The sequence below is a fragment of the Sitophilus oryzae genome, unplaced genomic scaffold (genome assembly GCF_002938485.1).
Source record: "Sitophilus oryzae breed Bouriz unplaced genomic scaffold, Soryzae_2.0 scaffold_1430_pilon_pilon, whole genome shotgun sequence".
Classification (NCBI taxonomy): domain Eukaryota; kingdom Metazoa; phylum Arthropoda; class Insecta; order Coleoptera; family Curculionidae; genus Sitophilus; species Sitophilus oryzae.
Window position 1 is genome coordinate 795831 of NW_022146094.1, and position 13574 is coordinate 809404.

The 13574-nt window shown below is 29.7% G+C and overlaps 1 protein-coding gene across 1 annotated transcript; it reads right to left on the reverse strand.

The window, feature by feature from the left end:
* Positions 1-4402: 4402 nt before the first annotated feature.
* LOC115876323 (cuticle protein 19-like) lies at positions 4403-12812 on the reverse strand. Its single transcript, XM_030892059.1, is given in 5 exon segments — positions 4403-4857; positions 5665-5792; positions 5795-5852; positions 8085-8327; positions 12801-12812. Coding segments are annotated over 5 exon segments (597 nt in total). The 3' UTR covers positions 4403-4701.
* Between the last annotated feature and the right edge of the window lie 762 nt (positions 12813-13574).

The following is a 13574-nucleotide window of genomic DNA, read 5'->3' on the forward strand; positions in this document are numbered from 1 at the left end:
TTACTATCAAATGATCTGATTGTACACTTTAAAGGCTGTAACCTTACAATGTTCCATATACCCACCGAAAAAAACATATATAAACAAATAAAACAGTTTTCTCTTTGTTAACAACAGAACGGCTATTACAATTTCCGCAGTAATAAGAATTTTCTTTCAAAACTTCAAGAGCTCAACAGTTTGAAATGACTGAAATTTCGGTAACATTTTCTTGCGCAAACCTTCGACTTTATAGCCTGCTGTATTATAATAATTTTTATCCATTTCTTTGTTTATAATTAGGTCTCATTTAACAAACAAAACTATTATTATTTCGTATAATTAAGCGGTAATGAGTGTGTTCGCTGCTGGGCATAAATTCTTGTTGCGACAGTAGCCGAAATAAGTAGGTTTATGATTGTAGTTTCTCAAAGAGTGTGAAGTATTTGCCCGAAAAAATATTTACATCATTTTTAAGTAATATTTTAAATGAATGTTGATATATTTCGAGGGGCAAACCGCTGCCAAAAATGGTGTACAATACATACCAATTTTGGGAAAAAAGTACCAAAAATACCAAATTATTTCCAAAAAAATACCAAATTAGAACCAAAATATCAAATTAGTATTATTCTTTTTAGTATCTAAAGAATTTAAGATATTTTTGAGCTTTAGGGCCTATTCCTGTCAAACTACGATAATTAGGTTAGAACATAGATAAAAGAAAATAATCTACTATTAAGATAGATATGAAACTTAATAGTAAAATTTTGGGTCAAAGCGCCCCTCCGTGTTTTTAGTAGAGACTACGTTTAACCCATATATTTTTTCTTTTATCTAAGATACATACCTTATCGTCTTTTGGAAACACGTACATTTTTGCAGTTTTGTTAGTTTCTTTGCAAGATGCAAGACAACAAGAAAACACCATTTTTACAGTTAATAAATAATAAAACTATTTCTGACTATGATATTTAAAATTTAGATAGATAGAAAATTAAAAAACAAACCAGTATTTGCAAACGCAGGCCCAAATTCAATAAAAATCAAAATTTTTCCCGCGAAAATCAGGCTTTTTTCTCTGAAAAGGTATTTTTTGATTTATCAGCAGTCATACAGGGTGTTTTCGAATTAGTCTAAAAAAATTATGGTGTGATTCCTCATGTGTTCTTAAAACAATTTTTATATAACCATTAGATCTAAAGTACTTCCTTTCTGATCTACAGGGTGTTAAAAATTAAAAAAAATCCATTTTTTTGCTTAACCTAAATGGTACACCAATGCTTTTTTTAAAGAAAATATATTTTTTTCTTGACTGGCCATCTTTTTTTAACAAAATTGATCTTTTGAGTTTTTCTTGTTCATCAAACGGTTGTCGAGAAAAAAATAAATATACTTATTAAGAGCCCGCCTTAATTCGTTTTCTATCGATTTTATATTTTTTAGATTAATTAGGAAACACCCTGTATATGCATATCACAGGCAACCAAATAAACTAGTAACCTCTAAAAATTATTTTTCTTACCACTAGCCACATACCGTGTTTTTAGTGTGTACTAAATCATTTTATCAAAATTTCACCATATAAGTGTCCAGGCAATGGGTCAGAAAAAGATAGAAGCTTAATTCGAGTTCCAAAAAGTACGGTTCTAGAACGGTTTAAAACAATCGCACAGCCTATTTACGACAATCATTCATGTCAAAAGTTGCAAAAAATCATATTGTCAAGGTGTATTACTGGTTGCATAACTGCATACTGCTAAATAATCGCAACGTGCATTGAGCAACCTGGCGCATTCGCCAGAAAGTAAAAGAAAATTTTAGAATTCTTTAGAAAATTCCAGAAACCATCGCCAGGGGGTATATAAGGCCCGCGCTTTGACAGTTGGACAAGTCTGAAGAAAGTCTGAAGATAGTCTGAAGTTTGATAATACCGCGAAATACCGTTAGAGTAATAGTAGTTGCATAAGTTGTGTTGTAAATAGTATAAGTTGTGTGTACAGAGTGAAACAAATAAATTCGTTAAGTATTTTATCGTGAATTTAAATAGTGGACCCACGGAATCCGTAACAATATTATGCCAGTATTTTGAACCGTTCTAGAACCGTACTTTTTGGGAACTCGAATAAAGCTACTGTCATGACACGTTTAAAAAGTCATTTTAACGGTTCCATTAACATCGATACTTCAAAAATTTATAAAATAAAACCTAGACATGAAAAGTAATTGAATTTTTTGTTATTTGCGCTATTTGTTACTTATAAGCTCAAAAATATAATTATATGCACAAGAAAAATAAGAAATTCTAACTAATTTTGTTTCCATGATGCGAGTTCTTTAATTTCTTGACATTTTTTTGTATGACGCTATATCATTTAAGTTTAATACACTTTTTCATACCTATAAATTAAATAGAATACTTAATTAATTAAAAATTATATACACAATCATCAAAAATGTATTCATCAAAAGGAAAAGTGACCATAAACTTTAAAACGCTCAAGTTTTTTGCGTGCTTCAGTTGCAATGGCATTTCTCTTTTGTAGAGAGTACGTGTTGTTTATTAAATAATTATTACGTTGTCGTTGTTTGAACAACGATAGCTATCACCTTGTTATACAACTTGTCCACAGCCCGCATTATTATTATTATTATTATGTTATTCGTTATCTTTACAATATCGAATTCTTTTATCGCGCAGAATATAAAGATTGCCCGAAGATAAGATACTTTGAAAAAATTACATATGTACTCTTATTATTACTTGTAAATTGGCAGTTTGAAAATATTCTATACAGGGTGTTTCAAAAAACATTTTTTCATCTCAACATAGCTCCGATTTTGCTTTGTTTTGTAGCTACAGGGTGTTATCTATACTAATATATAAAATCCTTAAGTGACTGACATACTGATTAATCACGATCCTGCTCAAACCACTCAACGCAAGAAGCTCAATTTTGGCATACAGCTTGATTCTAGGGTGTAGAGGTTCGATAAGAAGGAATTTTTCGAAATTCCAGTTCCAAGAGGGTGAAACCACCCCTCAAATATTACAATATTTTTTATTTAAAAAACGGTCAAGTTTCCGAAAAAACGCTTAAACACGTATATTTTATTTTGTTTTTTTACATATTTTAAGATTTTTTAAAAATGTATACAGGGTGTTCCGAAAAATCGGGTCATTGATTAATCACGATCCTGCTTAAAGCGCTTGACGTAAAAAGCTGATTTTTCGAAATCGGATTAACTTTAGGGCGTAGAGGTTCGATAAAAAGGGATTTTTCGAAACTCGAATTCTAAGGGGGTGAAACGATCCCTCAAATATTAAAATATTTTTTATTTTAAAACCGGTCAGTTTTTCGGAAAAACTCTTAAACACGTATATTTTATTTTGTTGTTTTACATATTTTAAGATTTTTATAAATTTATACAGGGTGTTTCATAAAATATGACCATTGAGTAATCACGATTCGACGTTTAAAGCTGATTTTTGACAAACGGATTGACTGTGGGGTGTAGAGGTTCGATAAGGAGGGGTTTCTAGAATCTCAAATTCCAAGAGGGTGAAAACGCCCCTCAAATATTACAATATTTGTTATTTAAAAAACGGTTAATTTTCGGGAAAACGCTTGGACAAGCATAATTTATTTGTTTTTTTTACATATTTTGAATTTTTTTAAAAAATCATACAGGGTGTTCCAAAAAGTTGGGTAATTTCTTAACCACGATTGTGCCTAAACTGCTTGACGTAAAAAGCTTATTTTTGGCAAACGGATTTTTCGAAAGTCAAATTCCAACGAGATGAAACTACCCCTCAAATATTACCAAGTTATATAATAATATCGCCATATTGTTTTCTCTCATGCTGACATAAATGTGAGAAAATTTTATCCAGTTTGTATGTTAATGGAAATTCTTGCTTTGCTTTATCATCATCATGACAAATGATTAATTCGACGCGAACGAAGTCGCTGGTACACGCTAGTATCTCTATAAGAATAATAAAAACATATTTATTTTATAAAAACTGCTTGTAACAAAATAGTGGGTAATGGTTAGGTTACATGATAAATGTTTGACATCTTTTATATGTACAGCTGGTTCCAATAAAATTGAATACGATTTAAAACATATTTTTATTATTTCGGGCAGTATATTCTATGATACCAGTCCTCCATTTCTCTACTCATGTCATGCTGACGTTCTGAAAAATTTATCTGCCACTTTGTCAAAAGCAAAGTTGTTTTATACAATGTCATAATAACCTTAACATGTCAAAATACTCGACACATAAATATACACTGCCCAAATGTTCGAAAAAAATGTATAAAGAGTCGTATTCATCTTTTTTGGAACCAGCTGTACATGTCTGGCTATACCAGGTTATGAAATGCTACTTTTAACTGAGAAAAAATAAAATTGTGATGAACGTATAATTTATTCTATATACACAAAAATGTATTCTAAACAAAACTTAACATTATATAGATTATTCTAACAATTATTTTATTAACACACATATAAAAAATAAATAACTACATTATAATATGTTTTTTTATATATTTTTTGATGAACAAGCTAGTAATATATTCAAATAACAAATATAAAAAATCTAAAAACCATTCTACACTACGTTAAAATTAAAATAAATTATATATTTAAAAATGTTTGCTGAGGTCCTAAGTAATACAAATCGAGCTAAACGAAAAATCAGTCGTTATTTTAACCTTTGTAGTATCCCAAGTCCAGCCCATGGCCATATGGGGGTACATATGGGGCGTATGGAGTATAAGCAGCAGGAGCTGCATATACTTTAGGGGCTGCAATGATTTTAGGAGCTACAGCTACTGGGGCACTTGGATGGGCAGCATGTCCACTCTAGTTGAAAGAAAATCAGAATAATAACTATACAGGGTAAGTCTTAAATAAGTGCAAATATTTTAGGGGTAGTATATTTCGACCCCAGAAACATGATTATGATGTTTTTCCGTTTTTGAAAAAAATTATGAAAATTTTTTAGTTTTTAGTTAAAAAACATAATTTCTCGATAATCTGGCAACATAGGTAGTAGATTAATTTTACAAGAAAGAAGATCCAGTGGTTCTCAAAATTTAAGCAAAAAATCATTTTTTTTGGAAATTTTCACAGTAAAATAATTCGGTTATTTTGGACTTATTTCAAAAACGGTAAAGAGAAGAGATGTTTCTTTTAGCGAGATCTACCAGCTCTGAAAATATTTGCACTTATTTAAGACTCACCCGGTATAGCACTTAATTAATAGCTGTTAAGAGGATGATCAAGTTTTGAATAATACTCTCAGGTCATCAGGTCTTGAAATTTTTATTCTTATCTTTCTTACCGCATGTTTTACAAAATATGTTTATAGAAGTGCAGATGGAGAAGAGTAAAAATCTCAAAAAGAAAACCTGTCATGAAACTTTTTAGGATCACTGATCACTGAGCCACCTACTATCAATATACAGGGTCGCCCTATTATTCTTAACATCAATGAGAACTTCATCTCATAAAGAAGTCGCGAATACATCAATTTAAAAACTTGTGCTTGAAAAAATCAAATAAATACTAGTAAAATTATTAATTCTGCAGAAAAAATATATTTGTCACCTATATAAAAATCGACAGAAATAGGTATAAATAAACAAGAACTGTCAAAAAGAAACTTACTCTGGTTACCACAGCGTTGAATCCAGTATGGTCATCAGCTGTATACGTCACAGTTCGAACAGTACCATCGGCTTCCACCAGTGAGTACTGTCCTTTAACCACATCGCCATCCCTGACTTCACTCTGGGTTTTTGGTCACCAGTATGTCCATCGGCCACTCCATATTTGAATTCGTACTTTGGATAAGCCTGAAAATCAAACAAAAAGAATAAAAAATATTATAGGATATTGTAAAACAGATTAGACAAAATGTCTTCTAAATGTACGACTTAGCATATAAAACATAAGCAAAGATGTGAAAAACTGGTATAACAGAGCATGTGTGGTCCAAGAACCATATAATACGTCAATATTTTTTTTGATAAAAAATATAACTTTATTTAACAAGGTATAAATTTCACCATATATATTTTCATCTAGATAAAAGTCAGAGATTTAAAAAAAAAACTGTCAAATTACGGTCATGGTATGCAGATTGAATAAAATTATTAAGAAATAGTAAAAAAGGTGTGTCATGTCTATGTAAGTTTGTCGATAGTTGGTTGATCATAATTAATTTTCACGAGCAACGGATTTGAATATTTCGTAATAAACAAAAATCATGCATACGCCTGAATGTTTGATAAAATCTTCGATTGGCTTGTTAACTTATTATATTGGTGTGTGTTAAATAACATTGTCTAGATTTAAATCTTACAAATGATAATTAATAATAATGTAAGAGATTTTTTAAACATATATAATTTAGCAAGAAATTTGTTGCCCTACAACGTTAAAACACCTAAAAAATATTCATAAAAATTCTCCCCTCTAAATATAATGTTTTCTTGACATTATGGTGAATAACATTATTAGAACAAAAAACAGAAAAAAATAAAAATAAATTAATTAGAAAAAAAGTAATAAAAGGGTAATAAATAATTAATTAAAAATAGTTATATATGCAGAGTTCAAATTATATATGTACTTATTATATTTTTCTTATTGTTATAAAAAGTGACTAATTATTTTTAGAAAAACCACACAATTTATAATTCTTGATTTTATGGTGAACGTAATATTTTAGAACTATTTTTTTAAATCGCATATTTTTTTTTAAAATGGCAACAGAGAATTATTACATTTAAAGCGGTTGTTTAATTTATATTGATTAGCTTTTCTAATTTTGAGATAATTATTCAAATATATTTCATAAAAAAAATATATATTGTGTGAGGAAAGTTACACCATAATTGGAAATGGTTCAATAAGCTAAAAATAATGATGATTCTTGACTGCCTGGCGAAGGTAAATCATAAAAATAAACAGGTTGATATAAGTAGATTTACCTAAATAATATTCAAGTAATATTTTTTATTTATTAAATGAAAATTTGTGTAAGTAGTGAAGAATTAAATATTATCGTTTTCTAATAATAATGCTATTTCTTGAAAAAAAGACTGAATATTTTGCCACTATACGAAAATCTACAAAATAAAATAGATATTTTTAACACCCCTGTGTTTATTCAACGGAGATCAATAATTTGTCAGTGATATTTTACTAATTTTACAAGTTTTATATCAATTTTTAGGAAATAACGTCTAGAGATTGACCTCACCAAAATTATCATCGAATGTCATTCCCCAGCCGTCTTTGACGCCATTTTTTTTCGGTCATACGGTATCATTGCAATGTTATTTATGTTAAGTTTTATCGCAGATCATTTCTACAATCAAATATTATCCTAATCATTGCATGAAAAAATTGATAATATTTTCATATAATGTAGATCAACATTTTTGATATTTTGGCTATTTTTTTAAATAAAAACCAAACTTTTCTTTGCTTTTTCTCATGTAGATTATTATTCGTCATATTATTAGTAGTAAGTATATTATAAAAATAGGCAGTATATTATAAAAATTTCATTCACAATTTAGTGTCATAAGTTTTAAAATGCTAATGAGCCTTTAATAATTAGTCGTGTCATATTGTCTGTTAACTATGAACTCTCTAAACATTTATGTACCTATTTAAATTTGATAATTTTCATTGTCGAGGATGTATTGGAAGTATCTACCATCATTACATCTTCAATTTCACTTTCTTTGTATTGTACCAGCCAAATTACAGATAACATATGTCGCCGATTTCACTATAGACTGTTGTTGGCAATCCGAATTAAAGGATGAAAATAAAATCGGACATAAAAGACAGATTCTGAATTGAGAATTAATTACAATTAAATAAAAAAAAGCTGATGGCAAAATTCAAATATTTCTTAGAACGAGACACAATATGGTCTGCTTTCTTTGATAATTAAGTTTTATCTTTTGAAATTTTAAGTTTATCAGACATTTTTGTTCATGATAAAAAATTCTGTATACCAGTAAAGTTTTTTTAATAATAAAAAAACCGTATTAAAATAAGAATATTACCGCATAATCTACAGATGGAGCTACAGGAGCTGCTTTAAAGTAAGCTGGTGGATGAGCTAGTGGAGCTAAGCGAGCGATTGGAGCTGCGTAAGCTGGTTTAATATAAGTAGGAGTAGGAAATGCTGGTAGAGCAGGCAACGCCGGAGCTAAAGCTGGACCATGGGCGTATCCGTAGGCTGGTAAAGCTGGTTCTGGAAAAATCCCAGCTCTGACTGTGACAACCAGAGCTAGTATTGTAAGAGACTGAAAAAGAAGAAACGATATTATAATTGTGCAACCTGGACAGTTTATTATTTATATTACAATTATCCAAAAAAAATTCTTTTTATGTTTGCAAAAATTGTATACACACACAGCTGTGAAATAGAATTCTGAACTACCGCAAGAATATTTTTAAGTCTTTTAACTCTTCTTAAAACCTCTATAGATTCCACTGGTTGAAATAAACAAAAAAATACATCAAAAAACGCTTTAATTAAGTTAATATTATTTTTTATATATCCAATTATCTTTGTATCTCAAAAGTTATACTGTTTAGAACATAAAGTTCACAAGAAGTTTTTTCTTAGAAGAGTTCCAAGAGTCACCCCTTGAAATATCAGCTTGTCATTAAAGAACACCTTGTATATTAAGTTGTATAAATTAAATTAAACTTCAGAAAACTCCCATAGGAGCAAAATACTTATAGAGCAAAAATGTTTTAGTTATTGTTTATAAAATAGGCATTGAATATGCCTATTTAAAAAGGTAAAAGTAGTTTAAAAAACTTTCATTTTCATCTTCAGAATAAAACAATCGTGAAATCAATGTCACAAAATTATTAATACATCATGAAAATGAAAATAGAAATCCAATAATCCGAGCCATAGATATAGATAATATATCCTATTACAATAATTGAAATATCTCACCTAAGGTATAATTATGAATTGAAATTAATCGATATCAATGCATAATAACAAATCTAAGTTCTTTCAATATCTCTTATAGATAATAGAAGATTAAAATTAAGCCTAGAAATATTTTGAGAATTAGAAACTGAACAAGAATAGTTGCTAAAGGTTTTTTGTTGTTTTTAAACAAAAATAGCCTTTTTGCAATAAATATCTTGTTCTTTAAGAGTTCATTTCACTAGTCTGAGAAATTAGCAAAATAAGCGTTCGGAATTTAACGTTTTATGTAAAACAGGCTAGGTATTTTTACACAAATTAAGAAGGAAATTAAAGATAAAGGATTATATTATATCCATATTGTAGAACATTTTAGGCAATTTCTTTATTTTTAAGATTTTGATGGCCAAACATCAACAAAATATTCCTTATGTTTGGACTAAATTTTCTCGAAAATAAAGTCATAATTTAAAATTCCGTTACAATACGGAAATAGATTGAAGTTTTGTGATTATAGTGATATATAATTTATGTGGTTTTATAACAAATTGGTCGCTATTTTATGGCAAATGCTGAAGCTCTGCAAACCTTAATCAAGCCTTAATCAAAGCACGTATGTTTGAAATTTTGTGTGGCTTAACACGGCAGGATCGGGATAAGTCCTTAGGCAGATTTCTAAAATATAATATATATTTCCGAGAGGCAAACCTCTGCTGGTATTTATTGTACAAGCACTTGATAATACTGGTATTTTTTTGGTACTTTTGGTATTTTTGGTACTAATTTGGTATTATTTGGTAATAAACTGGTTTTATTTGGTATTAAACTGGTATTAAACAGGTATTTTGTTGGACATCTGGCAACGGTGGATGTGGATTAGACGCCCGTGTCGACAGCCGGGAAGCTGATTGCATCATTTCTAGCCCATTGGCTGAAAATGAGCCGCCTTCGCGCTTTTTACACGATCAAAAATTTTTGGTGTTGACCTATTTTATATGAAGTATTTTAAAGTTTTTATATTTGGTGTCCAAGGTTAAGTACCTACTTAACAATAAAATATACCTCGAAATATACATACATAAGAATAATTACTTGTGTTTCGAGGTTAGGTTGCTGGCCTATTTGCAAAATACGTTATTTGTACCCAAGAACAGTTAACCTAATAGGACTGCTCATTCAGCCAAAAGTGTCCGCCAGGTGCATGCGAAAACTACTCGTTTTGTGACGTCATTGTAGCCCTTGTCATGGTTATTAGTCCTTATCCGGCAACCAATAATACACACACGTGCATTATTGGTTACCGAATGCAAAACTTTTATTTTTTAGTTTATTTATTTAAACACCTTATATGTATGCAGTATAGAAAATTAACTGTATAAATCGTATTAAATAATCGGATAATGCATTTTTAAGAACAGCAGTTCCCAGCATCACCTTTTGCAAGCATTATTTTTAGAGTACTTCCATATTTTGCTTTAAAATAATTAATAAGCAAAGTCGTGGGTACTTAGTATGCACTTTGTCACAATCCACAACACAAAATGAACATATTTATACACTCTCTTTTTCACATTTAAAATTGACAAAATAATTAACTCAAAATTTCTCAGCTGTTATTTTTATAAGTTTACCATAGGCAACTAATAATACACACTATAATGACAAGGCCACGAAGGCTTTGACAAGGGCTACAATGACGTCACAACTGTCAGCTGAAGCGCGGGAAGAAGCGAACGTACGTCTTATGAGGATGAGCAATCCTATTAGTTTACCGTTTTTGATTTGTACCCGATATTAATTGCCAAACTTGGAATTTTTCAATGCATAAAAATGGTTTTTACGCAAAAACGGTACAAATATCGAGAAATGTCGACGAAATGTCGAGAAATTAAAGAACTCGCATCATGGAAACATATGGATCTCGTTAGAATTTCTTATTTTTCTTGTGCATATGATAATTATATTTTTGAGCTTATAAGTAAGAAATGGCGCAAATAACAAAAAATTCAATTACTTTTTATGTCCAGCTTTTATTTTATAAATTTTTGAAGTATCGATGTTAATGGAACAGTTAAAATGACTTTTTAAACGTGTCATGACAGTAGCTTTATTCGAGTTCCCAAAAAGTACGGTTCTAGAACGGTTCAGAACACTGGCACAATATGATTTTTTACAACTTTTGACATGAATGATTGTCGTAATTAGACTGTGCGGTTGTTTTAAACCGTTCTAGAATCGTACTTTTTGGAACTCGAATTAAGCTTATATGTTTTTCTGACCTAATTATCGTAGTTTGCCGTGAATAGGCCCTAAAGTTCTAAATATCTTAAATTCTTTAGATACTAAAAAGAATAATACTAATTTGGTATTTTTGGTTCTAATTTGGTATTTTTTTGGAAATAATTTGGTAATTTTGGTACTTTTTTCGCAAAATTGGTATTTATTGTACTACTTCGTATATTTCCTTCGGCTCTTAAGTTCTGCTATTTCATTAAAGATTCAAAAAATATCTTACTATTTCTTGTTAAGACACGAAATAAATCGCAATACATTTAAAAACTACATAATTTTAACGTAAAATTAGGTCATCCTGTATATAAACAAGTCGACAAGTTCAATTAGTCTCATTAAGCAATTAATAGAATTGTTTAAATACACAAATTACTACACTGACCGCGAGCAAAATCCATTCATAAAACAGTAATAAATATCAAGAAAACGCTGTCTGTAAAAAATGTTGCTAATTCAATCGCCAATAGAAACATAACACCTGTTGTAAATCTAGATATAGCCATTTGTCTGTATCATTTAATTTATGTATGTGTATATATTTGTGTATAGTTAAATCTTACAAGCTTTCTGTCATTTCATTTTCATTCATTGTTAAATTCTATTCTTTTTCATTGAGATCTAGAGTATAAGCATAGATATCTGTGGTAAATAGTGAAAAACAAAATAAATATTACCTACTATAACTTGAAACTTCCAAAAAACGTGTTCTTTTAATGTATTTATTTTATTATTGCTGTTGGAGGTTAGCACCTTTGGTGATACAACAGCAAAATAAAACACTAATCCACCGCAATACACCAGAACACTACTTTTAAACACTGGACACACATTTCGCTAACCATGTTAGCATCATCAACGGATGATTAATAGTTATTTTTTATACAATTAAGACGATAAAATGGTATTTTAAACGATAATGCAATTTTATCGTCGTGTATGAAACAATACTTTTTTCCATAGCGAGTTACTTTTTGAGAAATATTCAGAAATTATTAGTTCAAGGACTTTATTACGAGTAGAAAAAATATTGTGCTGGGTTGGCGTTGGTTTCTATGTAATTTGACAAATAAATAAAGCTGTCTTTTTAGTTGTCAGTTTTGAGTCAATATTTTTTAATTCTCTTTCGTGTCGATTGCTGATTGAATTGGAGCCAGAAATGGCTCAAAACGAAATCAGTAAATTACCAAGAGATATTCCGGCTGAGGCGACAAACGCCATATCCAAACTACTTCCATTGAAATCCCGAATAACTTATGAAAAGGAATACAAACATTTTCAAAAATGGAAGCAATTAAAAAACGTGCGAGAAGAAATAAAGTTTTTAAAAAAGTTGTTATAAAAAAGTTGTTAAAGTATCATTTAATCTAGACTTGCGGTTAAAGTATTATTTATCTACTATTTTTGATAGATATAAGGCAATTTTAATAGTAGATTACCCTGTGTATTTCTTTAAGTATTTTTTTTTGAATTTACAAAAATAATTTTGAAACATTTGGAAAATTACAATAATATTAATAAAAATTGTACTTCTTACCTTCATAATCATTATGTAATACAAAGGTACTATATTTCACAAACTAAACAGTACTTCACCCAACTATACACTAACCCAAGATCAGCCCATAGTTCAATTTATATACAACCCCAAAAAACCCGATCGTACCAAAGCGACCAAGCCCATATGTTAAAAATGCAGTTGCATTTGAGTGCAGCAACAACGTTTGCTATTATATATTTTTAAAAAACACGAAAAGTAGTACTTGAAAGTAGTAAAATTGTGCACAAGGACGCTAAGGTACCGATCATAGAGTGGGTAATATGGGTGGGTCCGGGAAGACCCATTAGTTGGTACCAAGTGTACAGAGAGAGATGCTTTTATTAAACCGGTACTATTTTTTTTGTATTTTAAATTTAAAGCTTAATATATTTTGTCCTAGTGGACCGATTTTGATGGACTTTTGAGCAATATGTACCTAAATTATTTGACTTTTTAGTACCTCTTTCTAAATTAAAAATGACAGTTTCCATCTGTCAATTATACGAAGGAGCATAAAATATATGCTAATATATAAAATCCTTAAGTGACTGACTCACTGATTAATCACGATCCTGCTCAAACACCACTCAACGTAAGAAGCTCAATTTTGGCATACAGGTTGATTCTAGGGTGTAGAGGTTCGATAAGAAAGAATTTTTCGAAAATCCAGTTCTAAGGGGGTGAAACCACCCCTCAAATATTACAATATTTTTTATTTAAAAAACGGTCAAGTTTCCGAAAAAACGCTTAAACACGTATATTTTATTTTGT